The sequence below is a fragment of the Trachemys scripta genome, chromosome 9, assembly GCF_013100865.1.
Source record: "Trachemys scripta elegans isolate TJP31775 chromosome 9, CAS_Tse_1.0, whole genome shotgun sequence".
Taxonomy (NCBI): domain Eukaryota; kingdom Metazoa; phylum Chordata; order Testudines; family Emydidae; genus Trachemys; species Trachemys scripta.
The window spans coordinates 2,909,059-2,931,965 of record NC_048306.1 but is presented as its reverse complement, the minus strand read 5'-3'; the positions used below and the strand labels follow the sequence as shown (position 1 = coordinate 2,931,965).

The 22,907-nt window shown below is 41.1% G+C and overlaps 1 protein-coding gene across 1 annotated transcript in view; it reads right to left on the bottom strand.

Moving 5' to 3' along the window:
* Positions 1 to 231: 231 nt before the first annotated feature.
* Positions 232 to 22,907, bottom strand: part of WDR44 (WD repeat domain 44) — a 63,121-nt gene continuing 40,445 nt past the window's right edge. The window contains exons 10-20 of the mRNA XM_034780756.1: positions 21,266 to 21,417; positions 17,428 to 17,566; positions 17,229 to 17,293; positions 15,750 to 15,863; positions 10,142 to 10,264; positions 9,198 to 9,389; positions 8,848 to 8,949; positions 6,139 to 6,254; positions 2,980 to 3,107; positions 1,893 to 2,024; positions 232 to 1,360 (exon numbers count right to left, since the gene is read on the bottom strand). Coding sequence (XP_034636647.1) covers positions 1,266 to 1,360; positions 1,893 to 2,024; positions 2,980 to 3,107; positions 6,139 to 6,254; positions 8,848 to 8,949; positions 9,198 to 9,389; positions 10,142 to 10,264; positions 15,750 to 15,863; positions 17,229 to 17,293; positions 17,428 to 17,566; positions 21,266 to 21,417 — 1,358 coding nt within the window. The 3' untranslated portion in view covers positions 232 to 1,265. The remainder of the gene's footprint in view (positions 1,361 to 1,892; positions 2,025 to 2,979; positions 3,108 to 6,138; positions 6,255 to 8,847; positions 8,950 to 9,197; positions 9,390 to 10,141; positions 10,265 to 15,749; positions 15,864 to 17,228; positions 17,294 to 17,427; positions 17,567 to 21,265; positions 21,418 to 22,907) is intronic.

The following is a 22,907-nucleotide window of genomic DNA, read 5'->3' as shown; positions in this document are numbered from 1 at the left end:
CTCTTAACATAGTTTCCACCTAATACCCATTTCCAGTCCCCTACTGCTTCTTTCAAGAAGAAAATTGAAATTACCATTTAAAATCAGAGGAGGGGAAAAAAAAAAAAATCAGGGAGAGTGGAGTGGACAAGTGAACAACTGTATGCAAAAGATTTTGATCTGAGAAAAAAAACAGGTGGAAACTGTATTAAGGCAAAGAGGCAAACATACAAAATATCTGAAAAGGAATGATATTTTCCAAGTATTTGTGACCAATTTTAATGATACATCTTTGTTCTCTGAAACAGTTTTAACCATCAATAACATTTCATGGTTATGTTGCCCAGAATGTTATTTCATTGGTACATTATATGAATATTTACAAAGATTTTCAAATTCAGTAGCTCTAAACGAACAAAAAGACAACCTAAAACTTTTTTCAACTACAATGCTTAAAAAAAATATGTAAACAGTTTATTTTACATTGTTGTAAAATATAAGAATTGTTTCTAATGCAGCTTAATTTTTTTAGGTGAGCATAGCATGGTGCTCGTGAACAAGGAATGATAGAATTCTTTACATAGAAATATTGTGCTCCAGTGTGCAAAATATATATATATACACATATATAAAGGAATCTAAATCCACAATTAAAAGACAACAAAAATTTTCACATGTCCTGAAAGTTGACAAATTTATAAAAACATTTAACACATGGTTGTTGACCCATCAGAAACTTGCATAACTTAGATATTCTGAACCATAACGACCACAAATTCAAAACAGATCACCTTTCTTAGAAATGGGACTTTGTGCAAAGAGATCGCATTTTCTTTTCAAGCTAGACCATTTAGCATTTTTTAAATTTTATTTTCCCCTCCCCCACCACTAAATAAATTAACTCTTGATATATGTTCAATTTAGTGCATGTAACCAAAAAGGCACACACATGTGTGAATATATTAACATATTTTCATGCAGAAATCTGTGCATGTTCACAATTATGTAGCAAAACAATGCTATTTAGAAAACGTAGAGCCTATTTATTTAATTTTTAATTTAAGTTTGGCAAGGTTATTATTACACATTCCTTTCTATTCTACAAGCCCAGGTGTTAATAGGTGGAGACTGCTTCCCAACAGGTCTGATAACTGAGTAGCTTTAAAATAAGGATTTAAAACTAAATCAGCCCACGATGCTATTACATTAGGTACTTGCTTCCGTCCATGTCATCTGTGGAATTTTACTTCCAGGTACCACATTTTAATGCTAACAGCGACAAATAATTAAGATACATTTTTCTTTTTGTTAATGAAGACTTTGATAGCTCCAGTAAAGTCAGCCGATAAAAGCACTTCTGTGTGATCTGTCTTCAAAGCACCTTAACGGAAAAGAAAGTATTTAGTTGATTTTAAAAGAGACCTGCTTATTAAAACAAAGCTACCATTTGCAATGAAAGATGTAGTTTTCAGTTGAAGACCAGGTACCACATACTTGTCCTCTCCATATTCCCCATTTGTTATAGTCAGTAGCTGCCTCTTGTTATTTGCCAAAATCATAAGCTATCTTTGGGTGAGGGACAGTCTTTTTATTATGGGTTTGTACAGCCACCTACCACAATGGGGCCCCATTGTCCTCAGTCTGAATGGAAAAACAACGCATCTTCCTAATGGGGACTGGATGTCAGTGATATGTTCCATGTTCCATTTGCACATTTCTAAACAATTTCTACAGAGTAATAGTTGGGTATTTTTATATCTATTAAAGCAGCTCATTAAAAAAATGCCCATACCAACAGATGAACTACCATTTTCCTCAAGAACATTCTGAGAAGTCATTTATACACTATGGATCAAATCTTGCCTCTGATCTTTTCGGCTGGTACCAAATACAGGTGGACATCAGCAACCTACCAGAAGGTATAGTGTCGGATGCTTCAGGATCATCTCCCTTGTTTTCAGCTTCTTGTTTTTCAGAGGTTTCCAATGATACCATCAAACTGGGGTTTGGGGCAAAAATTGCTGATGTGACAACGGCATTGTGTGCTAAAGAAAAAGGGGAAAATGTATTTTAAGATAAATTGTTTCTTGAAATGAATTTTCTAAAATACAGCATGTGTAAATACAGTAAAAAACACCAAGAATTTCAGAGTCCCAAAGTAGCTTAATGTAAGCTGAACCAAGTCATCACTTGCATTCTCCGGGAATTCTGCGGCTAGGCAGGGAGTACTGTTGCCATCTTTAAAAAACTGAGGAAATAAAATGTCTCTGTAGGCACCCATCCCATCAAGATACACAATATGAATGATTGCCGAGACAGAATAAAATATATTCAAGAAACTCCTCTTACTTTAACTCCCCTCCCAACCTAGGTGTCGGGGTGGGGGTGGGGAGGAGAATGGGTGTTTTGCTGCTCTTACTTTCTTTAGATTGATGCCATGTTTTCTTATTTTAAGGAGTAGCAAGTTACAAAGCTTAGAGTTTAAGCAATTCATTTTGTTTTCAGAGTCAACTTGCTATTTCCATACAATAGAAACCCCTAGGATTTTAAATTAACTAGACACCAAGCAACACATTCTTCAATGTTGATGTCCCTACAGTTCTACAACTGAGCGAATAGCTCTGCTGACCTGTATAAATTATTATAGTGCATCTAGAAACCCAAGTCCAGACCTGACTGAAGTTGGATTGACACTTAGGGATTATTTGAAAATTTTAAATCCATCTCTTATTCAGTTGTACTTAGTCAAATATTTTGAAGGATCTCTTCAGCTCTGCAAGTGAAAAGTTTCATTATGAGCAAAGCTAAAACGTTATGTATTTCACCTTGCTTCTATAAACTTAATGCTTGTTATATTAGGTTAATGAATCTGTGTGACTTTCCTTACAATTTTTAATTGTTGCTGGCAAAAGTAAAAGCCAAAAGACATTAAAGAGATTCAATCCCTAAAACTGTACAAGCTTAGATAAAACAAAATATATAAAAGATCAAGTAACTTACCTTTAATGCCTTCCCAGAAGTCATTACGATCTCTCCTTACTGAAGTAAACTTGCTTAAGTCATGGTAGGTGCTCCAGATATAAACGTATTTATCTTCTGAGCCACTTACAATGTAAGTAAAATCATGGCTGAGAATACAAAAGAGAGAGACTTATTACCTTCATCTCTGACTCTTCCACTCAGCACACTGCATTGCTTTCCTTAAAAGGACATGAAATCGCAGAAAAGCATACACCTGCTGTTTAAAACTTAAAGAACAGAAATCAGAAATTATTCCATTACCATATATAAAGCTAGTTACCAGTCAAATCATAAGAAATACATCATAGCAGCAGCTGGATTGTAACAAGTGATTCGATTTGGACACTAGAACAGTACAGAACTAATGTAAGGAACTGTCGAAAAACAAGTTACAGTCAAAGTAGCTCCTTTGCTTTAGTGGCAGCACCACAGCCACTTAAAACAAGAAACCCAGAGTCTAAGGCCAGGTCTACCCTACAAACTTAAATTGATAGAACCACATCGCTTAGGAGTGTGAAAAATCCACCCCCTGAGCAACATGGTTATACCCACCTAACCCTGGTGTAGACAGTGCTATGTTGTGATGGGAGAGCTTCTCCTCTTGATGTAACTACTGCCCCTCGGGGAGGTGGATTAAGTAAGCCAACGGGAGAAGCTCTCCCAATGGCATAGTAGTGGCTTCACTGCAGCTGTGCCACTGTAGCTTTTTAAGTGTAGACCTGCCCTGAAATCAGCAGTCCACTCACCTTAGAGGCACGGTGACAGATATCTAGCCACCCTCCCGTGCGCAAAACGCTCCCCAACAGCTGACAATGGCAGCTGCAAAGAAATTACTCTTCTGCTGCTACTGCACCTGGAGGGGATTACACTATCCTAGTTTAGCGCATTCAGTGGGAGGAAAAATCACTCATACAAAAGCACAGTCCTGTTTTTCTTCTGCTTCTGGCTGCAACCTGAAATAAGCCCCTTGCAAGATACACAGTGACAGTGCAGCCTATCATACAATATAGATATTCATGGTCTGTCTAACAGACCAGTACCTAAAAGCACAATTTTTTGTGTATGAAAGTTTGCAAAAATTACAGACATTTGAGAAATAGTATGTGATCATATGATGACAGACTGTCATAACACAGTCTTTTTTTAAGGCTCAGCTTGACAGAGCCCTGGCTGGGATGATTTAGTTGGGGATGGGTCCTGCTTTGAGCAGGGGGGTGGACTAGATGACCTCCTGAGGTCTCTTCCAACCCTGATATTCTAGGATATACAAAAAAGGCTCAAAGTAATACATGCAATTCATAGATTCATAGATTCTAGGACTGGAAGGGACCTCGAGAGGTCATCGAGTCCAGTCCCCTGCCTGCATGGCAGAGCCAAATACTGTCTAGACCATCCCTGATAGACCTTTATCTAACCTACTCTTAAATATCTCCAGAGATGGAGATTCCACAACCTCCCTAGGCAATTTATTCCAGTTTTAACCACTATGACAGTTAGGAACTTTTTCCTAATGTCCAACCTAGACCTTCCTTGCTGCAGTTTAAGCCCATTGCTTCTTGTTCTATCCTTAGAGGCTAAGGTGAACAAGTTTTCTCCCTCTTCCTTATGACACCCTTTTAGATACCTGAAGACTACTATCATGTCCCCTCTCAGTCTTCTCTTTTCCAAACTAAACAAACCCAATTCTTTCAGCCTTCCTTCACAGGTCATGTTCTCAAGACCTTTAATCATTCTTGTTGCTCTTCTCTGGACCCTTTCCAATTTCTCCACATCTTTCTTGAAATGCGGTGCCCAGAACTGGACAATACTCCACCTGAGGCCTAACCAGAGCAGAGTAGAGCGGAAGAATGACTTCTCGTGTCTTGCTCACAACACACCTGTTAATTCCTAACCTGAGTACTTAACTGTGCTACTCCTCTGTTCTTGTTGCAGTTTTGATTTTTAAATGTAAGCGTATTTAAACGTCACACAATGTAGGGGCTTGTTAGCATAAACATCTCAGCTTTGGGAACTTCATTCATCTCCCTGCTGCCACCACCACAAGAGGATACCTATTATTTTTGTACACATGTGCACCTTTGACATAAGAAAAGAATCCCAGCGCAGATTTTGGGTTAAGCAGCTATTCAAGCCTACCCCCCTTCTCAGGGATAAGAACATAAGAACGGCCAGACTAGGTCAGACCAATGGTGTATCTAGCCCAGTATCCTGTCTTCCAACAGTGGCTGGTGCCAGATGCTTTAAGGGGAATGAACAGAACAGATCACCCATCAAGTGATCCATCCCTTGTCGTCTAGTCCCTGCATCTGGCAGTCAGAGGCTTGGGCTGGGATGGGCTCTGCAACTTGCCTGGCCTGACTACCCTGTATGGTACATGTAAAGAAGGCCCCCTTTCTTCTTCCTTCGAGCTCCCCAGTTTTTTTAGCAGGAAACTGACACCTGCGTGCCTGAGCCGAGTCAGAAGCTCAAAGGAGCTTAATCAGGGAGAGTATATTATGCTTATTGGGCCCAATACTCCTCCCCTCACCAATGCAATAGGAGGTGGGGGGACGAAAAGGAGAATTTCCCCCACCTGAGAAATGCAAGCAACTTGCTGACGGGGGCACCAAAGGAGCTGATCAAGAGCCTTTTGCTTCCCTACAACAGATGGGGAAGGAAGAACCACGACATCGACAGCCACCAAGAGATTTTCTTCATTAAAGGAAGAACACCTCAGAGAGCCTCTCTTTCTCCTCACCACTGCAATGAACTATAGTACTTTTTCCAGCCCTAGAGTTTTCCTGGCTTCTGTGTGAGGCTTCTGGAGCCTGTGACGTGCCAGCTGTGGAAGCTATTATGGGACATGACTCTAGAATTGGGAGTAATGGTGCAGATAAGGAAGGAGATTAGCTTATTTACATGAGCTCTCTATCCCTAAGCACCTCTGCCACTCCTGCCTGCAGAGTGGGTTTGGGTTCTCCCCTCCCCTACAACTCACTTGGGATTTCTAGCAAACCGGCATTCAAGCTGCTGCGTTTCATATTCGGTTACATACAGATATCCTCCAACAAGACGATTTTGTATATTACCCTTAACAGGTTTCTAGGAGACTCACAAAATGTATTGCTACAACACATTCTACATATTTCCACTTCTTACCTGAAGCTGGCTTTAATTTGGCTGCTGCTGTTGACATAACCTTTGTATTTCATGGACAAGGACAAATCTCTTAGGTCATACAGTCTGATTCTGGAGTCATTGGATGTCACTAATATCTAGAAGTGAAATAAAAATGTTGCAAAGATTCAGAAACCGCTTTCCAATTTAAAATTAACAGAAAGGTAAATTATAAGAAGCACAAACCTTTAATACAAACAATACAGCATACACAAAAGATCATCAGCTGATTCAAACCACAGCAGCAGAATTTCCAGGTACTTAAACAGATTGACACTTACTTTCCTTCTGGTCACCCACATTCATCCCAGAAGAACTGGTACAATGACATTTCCATATTTTTGGTCTTGTGTCAAACGGCACATCCCCACCCATGTTGGTTATGGACTGAGCCAAATACATTATTGTTATTACTAGATCACCGAGGAGTTCCAGTCATGGACCCCACTGTGCTAGGTGATGTACAAACACAGAACAGAAAGACAATCCCTGTGTCAAGGAGCTGACAATTGCAGTATAAAGCAAGAGAACAGATGAACAGAGACCGAGCTGGGAATACAAGGAAACAGTGAGACACTATTGGTCAGCATGATAGGCAGCAGTCTCAGCATACCAGGGGCATAATTATTGTCAAGTTTTTTGTTGGATCACGTCAAAGGAGAGTTTTAAGGAGGGATTTGTAGGAGGTTAATGAGGTAGCTTGGGTGACGTTTACAGGAATAAGAGGAATATTTACAGGAATGGCTCTTCCCAAAGTGTGACTGCCAACATGGGAGAAAGCACAAAGGTGCCTGATTGAAAATTTGAACAAGTGGGAGATGGAGGCTGCCATCCTGGGCTGATTGGAGGTGGGAGTCAACAGCTCCATAGTGAATGAGAGAGAGAAGTAGGGTGAGGACTGACCATGAAGAGCCTTGAAAGTGAAGACAAGTAACTTGTGTTTCATCAGCGAGGGAAAGGGGAGCCAGGGAAGCTGTTTAAAGATAGGAGTGATATGGTCAAAGCAACGGGCTAGGAAGACTGTCTTTAAACGGCATTCTGAATGGATACGAACAGGGCAAGACTGCATGTGTCAAGGCCAGAGAGAAGGATGTTGCGGTTATTGAGATGAGAGGCTGAGCAAGTGCTTTGGCTCCGCAGAGGGACAGGAAAGGCTGTATCTTAGAGATGTTATGCAGGAATATCGGCAAGATCTAGACAGCCTTGATGTGAGGACCCAGGGAGAACTGGGTCCAAGATGGCAGCTGGGTTATGGGTCTGAGAGACAGGCAGAATGGTGCCACTGTCCATAGTGATTGAGAAAGGAGACAGTGGGAGAGCCTGTGGGGAGGCAATTCAGCGCTCTGCATTAACCACTGCATTAGCCACTGAGCAGGAGCACCTGCCCTGAGTTTCCTCTCACCATGCCACATGGCAGTTAGAAAGAAGTCCTTGAATGACATGAGCTCTCACAACAAGCCACGTGTACTTCAGGTGGGGACTGGTTGCTCATCTAGTCCCTGTCTCTCAAGCTTATAAAGCATCCAAGTAATATGCCCAGATCTGGGAGCCTTCAGGACATAGCGCAAGATGTATCTGTTTAATCTGGTTTCTTGCGAACTGGCATCAATAGGTAACTCAGTAGAATATTCTATTGCCTACCCCTTTGATATCTGTGAGGTATGCTGTTCACTCAAGTCACATGGTACTGTTTCTGCTACCTGATTGGAAAACCCAACTTCTATCAACAAGAGTTCTTGAACAAATCATTCAGGCTTTGACTGTCTCAAGAAAATGTGGGAGAGAATGACACCAAATTATTTATAAATAGGCCTAGAGAATTTAAGGAATTAAAAAAAAAATTTTCCTTTATTATTTTGCATAAGAGCAGTATATTGAGCTATTTGCATTGACTCCTGATTTCAGAAAGTCAGGCTCCCACCTTACTGAAGGAGAGATTTATTGGCTGTTTAATAGTATTCATATTTATTTTTTCTCGTCCCTTTTATGCGAAGTACAGACAAACTCCAATTAACTGAACCCTGGTTTTTAAATTCAGTTATGTTCTTCACATCAAATCTTAATGTAGAAACACTTTTTTTTAATATTCAGATTATTCAAAGGTTAATTCTGGGATATTTGAATAACTGGGACTAACCTGTAAATAAATGAATGTGCATGTAGATATGCTCTCATTATTTTACAGGACATTAAAGCTGGCAAGTACACCTGCACACAGATTTAATATGTACTGAGGCTCAAAGGACATTGCATCACTTGGTAAGGGAGATTTTGGAAATTTGTCAGCTATTCTACAATAAGGACAAAGGGAGAGCTGTTCAGTAATCACGGTCTCGCAGAAGAGCACAGGTATATCATTCATGCCACACAGCTGGAAGAACAGCAGTAACCCCAAATAAGACTGGCCCATTATTGACAAAATAAGTAATTTAATGTTTTGGTTTTTTTGCACCTCCATTGTCACACTTCTTAAGATCTCTCTGCTGTGATTGTGGTACCATATTATTAACTGAACTACATCTTAGCAAATGTTTATATCGCAGCAGTGCCCAGAAACTATTATTCAGAAGTCAGTGGGGGCAGTGTGTGTCCAGGACCTCTTAAATAGGCCCTGGGAAGAATACTGAGTATCTGAGACTAACACCTTGCTGAACGTGCATGTGAAAGATTGCTTGGACTATATTACAGTACCTTATTTTCTCCAGGCAAAGGCTCAATGCCAGTAATTTTTCTTCCAACTCTGTTCCGTCCTCGGGTAGAACGCACATGTATCTGTGTGTGGTACTTCAAGTGCTAGAGAGAAATTACACGGATTCTTAATTATTGGCAAGTATTTGATAAAACTGCAGGCAGCATAAGTAAGTCTGCTAGAACTTGAAAAATAGTAACTGTTTGGAAGGCTTATATTTCTGTAAATGAATAGTAAAAAAGGTTTTAAACTAAGTTATTTACCTAATATAATGTAAGTTAGAAGTGAAACTGTCCTATCAATAAATGGAAGCCATGGCTGTAATTAACAACTCAGTATACAAAATTTTTACCTCTGTATCATAGAAGATACATCTGCCATCATATGTGCCAATCACTGCATATTTGCCATTCTGACAGAAGTTTGCTGCTGTGATCAATTTTGTCTGCCCATCCACTTCATTCCATAATGCCACTTTTTTGTCAGGAATGTTCCAAAGTCGGAGTTTCCCATCCAGTGAGCCACTTAAAAAGTACCTGTCATCCTAAAAGGGCAGATACCATAAGCTGTGGAGTAAAAGGATGTGTATGCACTGAAATACATACTGGAAACCCCATCCCCGGCCCCACCATTCGTCCCAAACAGGAATTCACTGATAAATCAATTAGTAGAATTAAGACCCAGACACTATTTAAAATATCATTTAATGCACACCTCTACGTTTTTTTTTTTTTATTTAGCAACATTAAAAATGTCTTCTATCCAAAGATGGTCTAACTGTTCAAGAGTCCCTCTGAGAGGCACAATGTGCTTAGAGTTCTTTACTCTCTGATATACCCTGCTAAGGACGGATGTTTTTCTGGCTGGTTGGACACAGCTCCTTCCGGAGTCCATGATGAAGCTCATAAGTGGCTGGGATGGATTTTCAGAGAGTGCTGCACTGTGTTCCCACTCCGTTGTCAACATTAGGAAATTTTATCATTTTGAAACATGATTTATTTTACAATCAAGTTAGTGAATGCAATATTAGCCATATATTAGCGGTCAGTGCAGACAAGAACAATTCATGTTCTATGTCGTGTCAGCCAGTCAACTGGGAATAGGGTTTAGCAATAACTAATGTTCAGGACAGAATTTTAAGGACACTGGGAATATTTTCAAGAGGCACAAAGAGCACTCATGTGCCCAACTTTTACAGAGACTCAATTTTTAAGTTTGACAGTTAATGGGAGGTGCCTAAATCCCCTTTCAAAAATAGTCTCCTCTATTCATATGAAAGAGTATACAGCTACTTACTCTTGGATGGAAAGCTATTGCAGTGACAAAGTCTATATGCTGGAAACAGCAGAGACACTCTCTTCTGGATATGTGCCATAATCTGACTGTTTTATCCATTGAAGAAGAAAGCAAGAAGTAGTTCTGTGGAAGAAATTGCATGAAATAATTCAAAGGTTTATCAAATATACTGGTACACAGCACAAATGCAGTTTGGTATAGAATATTTCCTGCTCAGATTATAACATGGATTTCCAGGTAACAGCACTCCAGTAGGGAACTCAGTATTAATGAAAAGCTTACCCGCCCCCCGCCCCAAAATGCTAATGCTCAAACACTTATTTTAATACACCAACTTTTGGGGAGGGGAGAGGGGGGGCTGGAAAGACAATAGTTGTAGCAACTAGCTTACTAAATGGGGTAATTAGCAGAGGCACCTACCAACTACAATTATTTTCTTAAGTATCCTACAACATTTCTTGAAGAATTCTGAAAACCACTTAAAAACCATTTCTATATCATACTCTGTTTCCCTACCCCTTTATTACTAGAAAAATCTGGATGAAAATTTTAGAGTTCATCTATTCCTGATTATTCCCCACCTTAAAGTCAAGAACCATTCCCATCATGACATCAAAATAACCTCCACAGAAACTAACTGTTAAGTTGCTGTTGCGGAAGAGAATAATCAACAAGAGCAAATTAACTCTTCAGGAATAAACTTTTCCTTTTCACGGAAATGGAAGAAAAATAATATCTCTCTTTATAATATTTTCAATTCTTAAAACAGAAATATTTTCACAGCATTTGAAAGGTGCAGCCTGTAGGTTTTTAAGATTTTTTTAACAAAACAAGATTACTGAGAGCATGCATATAAGGTAAAAAGAAGAACAGGAGTACTTGTGGCACCTTAGAGACTAACAAATTTATTAGAGCATAAGCTTTCGTGGACTACAGCCCACTTCTTCGGATGCATATAGAATGGAACATATAATGAGGAGATATATATACACACATACAGAGAGCATAAATAGGTGGGAGTTGTCTTACCAACTCTGAGAGGCCAATTAATTAAGAGAAAAAAAACTTTTGAAGTGATAATCAAGCTAGCCGAGTACAGACAGTGTGATAAGAAGTGTGAGAGTACTTACAAGGGGAGATAGAGTCAACGTTTGTAATGGCTCAGCCATTCCCAGTCCTTATTCAAACCGGAGTTGATTGTGTCTAGTTTGCATATCAATTCTAGCTCTGCAGTCTCTCTGGAGTCTGTTTTTGAAGTTTTTCTGTTGTAATATAGCCACCCGCAGGTCTGTCACTGAATGACCAGACAGGTTAAAGTGTTCTCCCACTGGTTTTTGAGTATTTTGATTCCTGATGTCAGATTTGTGTCCAGGAACCTATCCTTGTAACAAACCCCGATGCCAACTCTGTCCACATATCTATTCAAGTGACATCATCATAGGACCTAATCACATCAGCCATACCATCAGGGGCTCGTTCACCTGCACATCTACCAATGTGATATATGCCATCATGTGCCAGCAATGCCCCTCTGCCATGTACATTGGCCAAACCGGACAGTCTCTACGCAAAAGAATTAATGGACACAAATCTGACATCAGGAATCAAAATACTCAAAAACCAGTGGGAGAACACTTTAACCTGTCTGGTCATTCAGTGACAGACCTGCGGGTGGCTATATTACAACAGAAAAACTTCAAAAACAGACTCCAAAGAGAGACTGCAGAGCTAGAATTGATATGCAAACTAGACACAATCAACTCCGGTTTGAATAAGGACTGGGAATGGCTGAGCCATTACAAACGTTGACTCTATCTCCCCTTGTAAGTACTCTCACACTTCTTATCACACTGTCTGTACTCGGCTAGCTTGATTATCACTTCAAAAGTTTTTTTTCTCTTAATTAATTGGCCTCTCAGAGTTGGTAAGACAACTCCCACCTGTTTATGCTCTCTGTATGTGTGTATATATATCTCCTCATTATATGTTCCATTCTATATGCATCCGAAGAAGTGGGCTGTAGTCCACGAAAGCTTATGCTCTAATAAATTTGTTAGTCTCTAAGGTGCCACAAGTACTCCTGTTCTTCTTTTTGCGGATACAGACTAACACGGCTGTTACTCTGAAACTTGCATATAAGGTTTCATCCTTTGTAAATTTCACACTTCAAGACTAGAATGATACCAAGTGAAGTTGTTTACCAACTCCCACAGACCACTTGATCAAATGTTAAGTATGATAGGAGGAAATTATTTTTTCATAAAAATGTCATTTTCACCCAAAATACTTATTGATTGTGCACTGATTTAGGTAGAATTTTTTTTTAAGATAGGAAAAAATATCAATGAAAGTGGCAATGAAATGGTTATAACAATTATAAAAAAAAGTATTTAAAAAACAAACAAACAAAAAAAGCATGGGTAGAAGAAACTCCAGGGTGAGGGCAGAGAGGCTACTGCCTGGTCTCCTTTGGCCAGATGTCTGCATTCCGAAGAGGTTGCTCTGTTATTTATTTCAGTATAGAGAACTCAAGATCTTAAAATGTGATACGAAACTGAAGGTGGGGTGATTTTCTCATTCTAACTGCAGTGGCTTCAAGGACTAACAATTTGCACGAGAACAGTGGAATGTACTGATGACAAAAATAGCAATGCAGGAACTAGAAACCACAGAATATATCAGTGGAAATTCCCCTTCCCTCTCCTCTCAAATTCAGAGCTTTTCAGAGTTATTTCAGTACTGAATACAGATCACTTAGTTCTATTTAGGGCCTTTTTTCAAGCTGAAAATTCTGTTTAATCTTTTAGTTCTTACTTGTGCATTCTGAGAAGGACAAAGACAGTAAAGAAGTATTTTTTCATTGGACCAACTTCTGTTGGTGGGAAACAAGCTTTCGAGCTTACAGAGTTCTTCTAGTATGGGAAATGTACAAGGTGGAACAGATGGTTTAGCATAAGTAGTTAACACATATTTCAATGGACCATTCAAGGCCAAGTGGCTAGTTAACACCACCTCTCCATCCATAAGGGGGAAAAGGAAAAAAAGCTGGGGGGTAGGTTGTCAAGTAGGATACAGATTGTTGTAATAAGCCATAAATCCAGTGTGTCTATTCAGTCCATGATTTTTAGTATCTACCAAAGTTATGAATTGAAGCTCCAAGTGTCATCTTTAGGTGTTGAGCAAGTTACCTTTGAGGATGAGGATGGAGAAGTCAGATACAGAATGATTACTTTATGAAGAGTTCACCCACAGATATGGTGTTTGTCTTATTTTTCATTGTCAGCTCATTCGAGAGTGTAGCCATTTCACCAACACAGGAGTTATTGGGGCATTTAGTGCACTGGATGAAGTATATCACATATTGTGATAAGCATGTGTAGGATCCATGGATCTCGAAAGGTTTGCTGTGAGGGGTGTCGATCATCAGAGCAGTGGAGATAGGTCTACAGGTTTTACATCGGTTGTTGTGGCAGGGTCTGGTGCCTCTGAGTTGGTATGTCCTGCTCTGTGGGGAGCCTGCTTGTAATTATGAGCTTGGAGAGGCTGGAGGGTTGTTTAAAGGCCAGAAGAGGGGATTCAGAAAAGATTTCTTTCCGGATGGGGTACCAATCAAGTGGAGGGTGTCAGTGTTTGATACCCCCTGTATGGGTTCCAGCATGGGGTGGTGGGGACAATTAGGGGTGTGTGGTTGGAGCGGTGTTTATTTCTGTATGGAAGTAGGTTCTCTTGGGGCATTTGGGTGGCCTGTTCCACGATGATCTACGCTTCTCTGGTAGAGTGTCCTTGTATGGTGAAGGCAGTTTTAAATGTGTTAAGGTGTACATTTCAGACTTTCTCCTGGAAGACTATTCTGTGGTATCTGAGTCCCTGGCAGTCCCTTAGTTTGTTTGAAGTGGTTACTGGATCTGTGAAGGTAGGTGTGGTAATCCATGGGTTCCCTGTATATGGTTGTCTGTAGGATTCCACTGTTAAAGTGGATTGTGGCATCCAGGAAGTTGATGCTAGTGTGGGTGTGTTCTAGAAAGTTTAATGGATGGCTAGTGGTGGCTGAAGTTGCGCTGGAAATTTATGAGGGAGCTCAAGTCGTCTGTCCAGAGGATGAAAATGTCTGATGTATCTCAGGTATATTACTGGTTTCATGGTGCATTTGTTTAGAAGGTGGGCCATGAAGAGGTTGATATCCTGGGAAGTCATCCTAGTAACCATGACTCTTCCCATGGTTTGAGTGAAGCGTTTGTTGTTGAAGATGAAATGGATGAATCTGGCAATGTGTTTTGGGTGGATATCTGAGGGTTGTCCATTATTTTGGTAAATATATTCTGAGGGAGATTGTTAATTTGCAGAGTTTTTGGAAGAAGTCAAGTTCTGTCCTGGAGGAAGCTGGCCCTTTGGGTGGTGAGTGGTTTGAGGATAGTTTCTATGAGTCCTGATATTCCTTCAGTAAGAGTGCTGTGGCCAGATATGATGGGTCTGCCTGGGTTCTCTTGTTTGCGTATCTTGGGAAGATACCTGAGGTGTGTTCTGTATCAGGTACTGAATGTATACTACTTTGATTTTAATATAGACCCTTAATTGAGTAAGAAATGTAATGGCCTCCAGAAATTAAGGTGTTTGATTTGATAATGGTAAATTTAAAATCTTGATTTCTGAATCTTTATAATTTAAGTTGCTTCCAGACAATCCAATAAAAAGTTTTCCCGGTTTCCATATTTATGAACAACTGCATTGAAACACCTTTATTTATGCTGATGAGCCCTTACACAAACGAGTAGCCCCCGGGTGAGTAAGATCTCATCAACACAAGTCAGTGGGGTTGCACAATTAGCTGCAAGAATTTAAAACTTTTTTTTATTAGCTGTTTATTCAACCACACTCACTCAACCAGTGCCAGTCAACCTCTAAAACAAAGTAACAATCATTCCTGCCTCCTCTCTGTGTAGCTCAAGTTCTTCAGTGAATGGTCAAAAAGGTGTGAAATAACCAGTTTTCTTCTTCTTTTAAAAAATAGGGGAGACGGAAGAAGAGCAACGTTTTCAGATAATCAAACTGCAGCCAGTAGTGGCAGGACATTGCGTAATCACATGAAAGATGGAAAGCCACAAATGGACTCCGCTTCCTGCCAACACAGACGGAGCCATAATAGAATAGTTAAAAGGGTGCAATAAAAAGCTCTTCACAGAGCAGCAGCCAAGCTCACATTTTAGATACAACACAGACAGCACAGCTCGAACTCACAGAGATGGCTAATCTGAAGGTATTGAATATTCTGCGATCAGATCCTCATCTAGAGTAAACCAGCACAGCTTCACTGAATCCAATGACACTATGCCATTGACACCAGCTCAGAATCTGGCCCCCTAAAAACTGCAGCGGCGCTAGAATGAGAGATAATGTTCTTATGCTGGATACTCTACGAGAGACAAGAGGAAACCAGCTACGAAGTGTTTTAGATATTTATCAGCCAATTCACGGATGGGCTGTGCCTATATCCATAGACTAATAATCAGTCATTTCACTGGTTAGATATAAAGTGCCAAGAAAAGGAACACAGCAAAACATGGGGGGGAAGTGGGAAAGTTCTGCATAGTCTGCACAAAAGCTGTCTTACTTTAGACCATGAGAGATCAAGGAGATCTGCTGTATGACCTTTGTATTTGCAAAATGGCCGCTGCCGAAATGGTGCATTTTTATCATCAGGGTCTTCATCAGCTCCACTGCAAACCTATCAAATATCAATATCTCAAAATCAATCAATGCAACAGAAAAAAAACACGGTAACAGAACACATTGTTACTGCTTTCTGATATGCAGATGTGCCACAGATATCTGAGCACAGATATAAAACCTAAGTACCAAGTATTAGAGAAATAAGTGATTCATGTCAGTTATTTGAACATTCAAAATAAATTACATGGTGCTGTAAGCAGTGTACTGAGTTTACAACTACATTGTTCTAAAAGCACTAAGTTCTGCCATACATCTCGAATTTTTAATGCTTATTGTACTTAACTGATTTGAATAGATTAAAACAATATTGTCTAAATACATACTGCATATTTAAGACAGGTCAATTCTCTGATTTATTGGCTAAGCAGTATTCAGTTTATGTAATGTATAAATAAATGAAACAGAATATGTATGCACACATCTATTATAAACATACACCATTCTTAAAACTTCTCTTGTGTTTTTTGTTCCTCTCTCTCTCATACACACACACACACAAAAATACCCCCCAAACCTCCACACCAATCTGTGAGAATGAAGGGTGCAAGTTAGTCACGGATTCCGTGACTTTCTGGTACCTCCGTGAATTCTGCAGCGGATGGTGCAGCTGACCCCAGGGCTACCCAGGGAGCTGGGGCGGCCCCCGAAGCCAGCCGCACTGGAGTGGCCCCAGGGCCAGCTGCTCTGCCCGTCCACCCACAGAGCAACGGCTGGGCCCTGGGATCCTCCCCAAAGCACCTAAGATTTAGTCATGGGTATTTATAGTACAAATCATGGACAGGTCACGGGCCATGAGTTTTTGTTTATTGCCTATGACCTGTCCATAACTATTACTAAAAATGCCCATGACTAAATCTTAGCCTTAGTGAGAATAAAGGATACAGTGTCAGACTCATTTTTAAATAAAGTTGTGAAAGGAATTGCCAGGTGAGGAAATTCAAAGTTATCTGTATTTAATTACTTCCAGCATTCAGCTCAAAGACCCACTGAGGGATTAGCTTTAATTAATAACATATTAAAATGAAGATGTGCAGACTGTAACAAGTTATCTAGTTTTGCTCTATTTTATTATTTGCCCATATCACACGCACACATTGACTAAACATGTCCAATCAGATCTTCGTTTTTGACTGAGTGAATAAATGTTTGAGTCATATCACACAAGAGCCAAGCCTGCATTTATTGAGGGGAAACTCCCTCAGAAGAGGATGTAGAATTAGATTGAAGAATTGAGACTTCAGAGTTTGAACTCCTCTAGAGCTGGGGCATACTTTTTGGATTAAAGCAGTGCAAATCTATAGCATTACAGAAACAGGGAATACATTGCTTAAAGGACTCATACGCTATCTGGTACACATACCCCTGCCTCAGTATCAGACTTGGAAGAACTCAGGCTCTCTTGAGAAGGGGAAGGAGACACACGACCTAGAACAAAGATTAAAACCCAGAAAGTTAGAAACTATTTAAGTAGAACTTTTTTTTAAAAAATACAAGAAAAACTCTAGACAGTTCTAGAATTTCTAATGCCCTTAAAATACCAGTGAGATATGGAGCGGTACCTTCTGTATTGTATTTCAGTCGCATGTTATTGAAATAGTCAAAAGCATTCTTTAAAACCCATATTCTCACTACATTGTCCTGTCCAGCTGATGCAAGTAATCGTCCACAGTGAGAAAATTTCATTGTCCAAACAGCACCCTGTCAAAATAAGAGTTCACAATAAACAAAGTAAGTACCTTCTTCCATTCCAGAACCATTAACTAGCATATTAATTGGCATATACACACACCACCATGTTAAAGGAACATTTTATTAAGATTGTGAAGTTAAGCACCAAAAAGTTAGGAAATGCCAGAATTAAGGTTGCCTGTGCAATCTGAATTGGTTTCCCCCGAGCACATATATTATGATATCATCATCACATACTACTTTTTACAAAGGACCCCTGCTTCATTCAGTGCACAGGCTAGACAGCGTTCACTTGAAGGGCAGCTATTCAATATGTGGCCCCATGCCTTATTTACTGCACACTAGTCAAACCCTGCGAGGACGACTGAATTAACAACTTCTCATCAGCTTGTCTATGGCACTCACCACTCTATCAGAGTGCTTCACAAACACTAGTGAATTATGTTCTACCCTTGTGAGATGAGTGTTATTATAATACACATTTCGCAGAGGCACAGAGATTAAGGTCAAAAGTATCCACTGATTCTGGGTGCCCAATCTGAGATAACTACCACTTGATTTTTCAGAATATTTAGTGTTATACAGCACTTGATCTGTTCAAAGCACAGCTCCTACTAACTTCAGTGGCAGCTGAGTGGTCAGCACTTCTGCGAATCAGACCCCTAGGCCTCCAGTCAGGCACCCAGAAAATGCAGATTACACAGTTAGCGACCCTCTGTGAAAAGTCTAGTTTAAGTGACTTGACTTGCACCACACAGGAACTCTGTGACAGAGGCAGGGATAGAATCCAATTCTCCAGCCACCATTCAACTGCCTTATGAGACCTTCCTTTTGCTTTCTGCAGTCCCCTGCCATGTGCACTACACCTCTGTAACAAATGAAGCAAAGATCTTGGAGACAACAACCCCCTTCACTACACAACCCTGATTCATCTCCAGAGCAGTTCCATCCTGTGCACTACATGAGCCAGGGGTCCTGCAGAGAAAAAAAAAATAGTATGTGGTCACATAATTCGTGACTGTATCATAATGCACGCGCACAAGGGGGCTCAATTAAGGTTGGGAAGGCAACCTTAATTCTGACATTTTATAACTTTTGAGGCTTGACTTTGCAATTTTAATATTCTTATTACATAGTTTGCATGTACTTTCCCTAGGTTTTTAAAAAAGTAAACTGAGAAAACAATTCCATCATGTGGCACCTTATTGACATCCACATGGCTCATCAGCAGGTCTGGAACCTTTAGATCCACTGCACAGACTTCTGCCACTTGAGCTAATGGAGTAACTGAGAACAAAGTAGGTTCTCATCCTTTGGGTGAATGAGCGCTGCAGGGGACTCAGACACACACTTTGTCAGTGGGTTTCACAGACATTTGCTGACAGCAGAGGCCTGGTGAGACTTGGGAATTGTGGGTTCCATGTCAAACTCCGTAGAGGGGGCTATTGTAGTGGGCAGATTCTTCTTCTGCCCATTCCACACCCAAGATCAATCTCCTCTGTACAACCTCCTCCCCACCCCAGGCTCCTCATCACAATCCCATTGTCCTCATCTAACAAGTCCCAGCCTCCACTCCTGAGCCTTCTTGTCCCAGTCCCAAACTCCTTACCCAATAAATCCAACTTTCACCCCTCCAGACTCCCTGTTCCCCATCTCAGCCATACCCAGTTCTGCCTACATTCCCCCAGCGCCTTCTCTCCAGTCTCTACACAGCCAGTTACAGGCTCCCCTCATCCCCCTGCTGCCAGTCCCAGTCTCCTTGCTCTGCCAGACCCCAGTCTCCCTCACCTTCCTGCCAGCTTCCAGTCTCAGGTTCAGTCTTTAAGGCCTCCTGCTCATCACAGGCCACAGGACCTCACCTATCTACTCCCATAACCTCTGGCTCAGTTACTGAAGTCCTCAGATCTTGATTTAAATACTTCAAGTTAGAGAATCCACCATTTACTCTAGTTCAAACCAGCAAGTGACCCGTGCCCCATGCTTCAGAGGAAGGCGAAAAATGCCCAAGGTCTCTGCCAATCTGATCTAAGGGAAAATTTCTTCCCGACCCCAAATATGGTGATCAGTTTGATGCTGAGCATGTGGGTGAGACACCTGGAAAAGAATTCTCTATAGTAAATCAGAGCCCTCCCCATCTAGTGCTCCATTTCCAGCTGTTGGAGATATGTGCTAATAGCAGTCATGGATGGGCCATATGACACTGTAGGCAACCTCATCATACCATCCCCTCCACAAAATTATCAAGCTCAGTCTTAAAACAAGTTAGGTTATTTGTCCCCACTACTCCTCTTGGAAGGCTGTTCCAGAACTTCATTCCTCTGATGGATAGAAAGGTTTGAAATTAAACGTAAACTTTTTGATGGCCAGTTTATAACCATTTGTCCTTGTGCCAACACTGGCCCATAATTTAAATAACTCCTGTTCCTGCCTGGTGTTTATCCCTCTGATGTATTTATAGAAAGCAATCCTATCTCCCCTCAGTCTTCATTTTGTTAGACTAAACAAACCAAGCTCCTCTAGTCTCCTCTCATAAGGTAGGTTCTCCATTCCTCAGATCATCCTACTAGCCCTTCTCTGCACCTGTTCCCAATCTATTCTTCCCTGCCAGAGTCAAGATTTTCTCTTCTCTGCATTTGAATCAGGCAGCTTCCTCCTCCACGCTGCCTGGATCTCTGTCTACAGTGAGAGGTCACTGAAAGCACAGCCAGACAAGTTCCCTGCTTGGTTCTAGTGCCCAGGTCCAACCTTGGTCTGCAACAATCCAGAGCTACAATTATAAGGAAATTTCTGCTCAACCTTTGGCTGGAGCATGCCAAGTGCGGAGGACATCTTTGGGGAACTTAGCTGAGAAGCGCTGGCAAATCTCTACTCAACATGTGAAAATTGCAAGTTTTCAAAAGCTTGTAACTTGGCCAAATTTGGGTGGATTTTCACAGGGATAGCAAAAGGCACATCCCCATCCCGGCTGAATTTAAAGTCCCGGCTCCAAAACATAGGGTGCCAGAGCTTCTCAAAATTAAAAAAGGTCAACATTTTAACATGGATAAAACATATTTCCCTAGTAGCTTTCTCGGAAACTGCCCAACCATTTTGCCTGAAATTTTCTAAAGAAAAAGTCAGCCTGATAGAGACACCCAGCATAGAAAATTTCAGCCCAAACAGTTAAAGTTTGGCAGAGTTATAAGCTACTGAAAAAAAGATCTTTAAAAGGGAAGAGTTGGGCAATCATTATGCTGTAATACGCACACGTGAAGAACCAGGCCAATACCAGTGCATTGCAATGCCAGGTTGAAGACTTAATTCAGTGGCACTCAAACAGAACATTGACCTTAGGCATGAAGGCTCTCCAGGGAGGCTGGAAAGGGAAGGAGGGAGATTCTTGCCTTCCAGTTCCCACAAGAACACTCAAATCAAGAATATGAGAAAGCAGCATAATACTCTAACTGGAGGAATGGCACTGCATTAGCTGCTACATATACACCGTTACATCCTGCAAAAAAGCTCCTTGGGGGGAATGAGTCCAGACAAATTTATTTGCAGAATCTCACCCACAGATAAGACAGAAGGAATGAGTCTTAATGGCTGTGTCTCCCTACTCTGTTTCATAATCTGAAGATACACTTGGATTTCACACTGACCACACTCAGCAAGCAGAAGTATTCTCTTCATTTACATCAAAGTGGAATTTGACATAAAAAATAAACTTACCATGTGTTCACCACTGAGATCCTGAACTACTTTTATTTGTTCAAAGTCATAAGGTCCCTTGAAGCCATGTGCTGCTTTGAATTTAACTGGCCTTGTATATGGCATTCCTTCATCATCACTTGAAGAGGGATCATCCTGGTCAGTATGGAACACTAAGCAGAACACAACACAACTGTGTACATTAGATAGCATTGATCCCGACAATGTGCATTTCTCAATCATTTCTTGGAACAGAGGATTATTTTGGTTTTGAATTAATTGTGATTCTTTTAGTACTGAGTTCTGATGATCTTACAAACTGGACGAGGTTGTTACTGCATTAGCGTGTCTAAATCTAATCTGAAAGGAAGAGCACTAATCTGCTTACACTGCTGAAGACCCCCTTGATCAGAGTACAGTAACTCCCCGCTTAACACTGTAGTTATGTTCCTGAAAAACGCTATTTTAAGTGAACCCATGTTAGGCGAATCCAATTTCCCATAAGAATTAATGTAAAGAGTAGGGGGTTAGGTTCCAGGGAAATTTTTTTCACTAGACAAAAGACTATTTTATTTATATACATACACACACTATCTATATCTATATATATATATAAAAATATAAATAAATAAAAAACACCCCCCCCACACACACACCCCCACAGAGTATAAGTTTTAAACAAAATTTAATTATGTACACAGCAATGATTGTAAAGCTTGGTTGAGGTGGTGGAGTCAGGGTGGAAGAGGGAGGGATATTTCCCAGGGAATGTCTTACTGCTAAATGATGAACTAGCACTCGGCTGAGCCCTCAAGGTTAACACGTTGTTGTTAATGTAGCCTCACACCCTACAAGGCAGCACGAATGGAGGGAGGAGACAGCATGGCAGTGGCAGGAAACATTCCCTGCAGAAACTGAACGTGATGCTGAACCCATGCTATCCCACTGGAGCGCACCACTCCCTCTACTTTCCAAAGTGGGGTGGGTGTGGGTGTGTGTGAGAGAGAGAGACACACAGACAGACACGTATTGCTCCTTTAAGCACGCTGACCCCACTAAGTACAGTGCCTTTGTATCTAGATGAACAAGTTGAGACAGCAGCTGCTGCCCGCAAGCTCCCTCCATCCTGAGCCCTGTCGTGTGTCCCCCCCGCTCTGTGGAGATGGGGTACAGGAGCAGGGGACACCCTGACATTAGCACCCCTCTTCCCCTGCCCTCTGCACAGCAAGCAGGAGGCTCCCGGGAGAAGCTCCAAGGCAGGGGTCAGGAGCAGCACATGGCAGTGGGTGGAGGGACAGCTGAACTGCCGCCAATTGATAGCTTCCTGGGCAGCTGCCACACAGGGAACTTGGGGGAGCTGATAGGGGGGCTGCCAGCCCACCCTGGTTCCAAGCCCCCACCAGCTAGCTGCAACGGGCTGCTCATTCTGCAAGCAGTGAGCATACCAGGCGGCTGCCAAACAAGTTATAAGGGAGCATTACGCAACTTTAAACAAGCATGTTCCTTAATTGATCAGCAACGTAACAACGTTAACTAGGACAACGTTCAGTGAGGAGTTACTGCAAGCTCATTAATTAGTTCATTGCATCGAAGGAAATGATCATGCCAGTCTCTGTTAACCTGAGTAGAGATTTCCCCCAGACACTTCAGTCAAAACACAGGC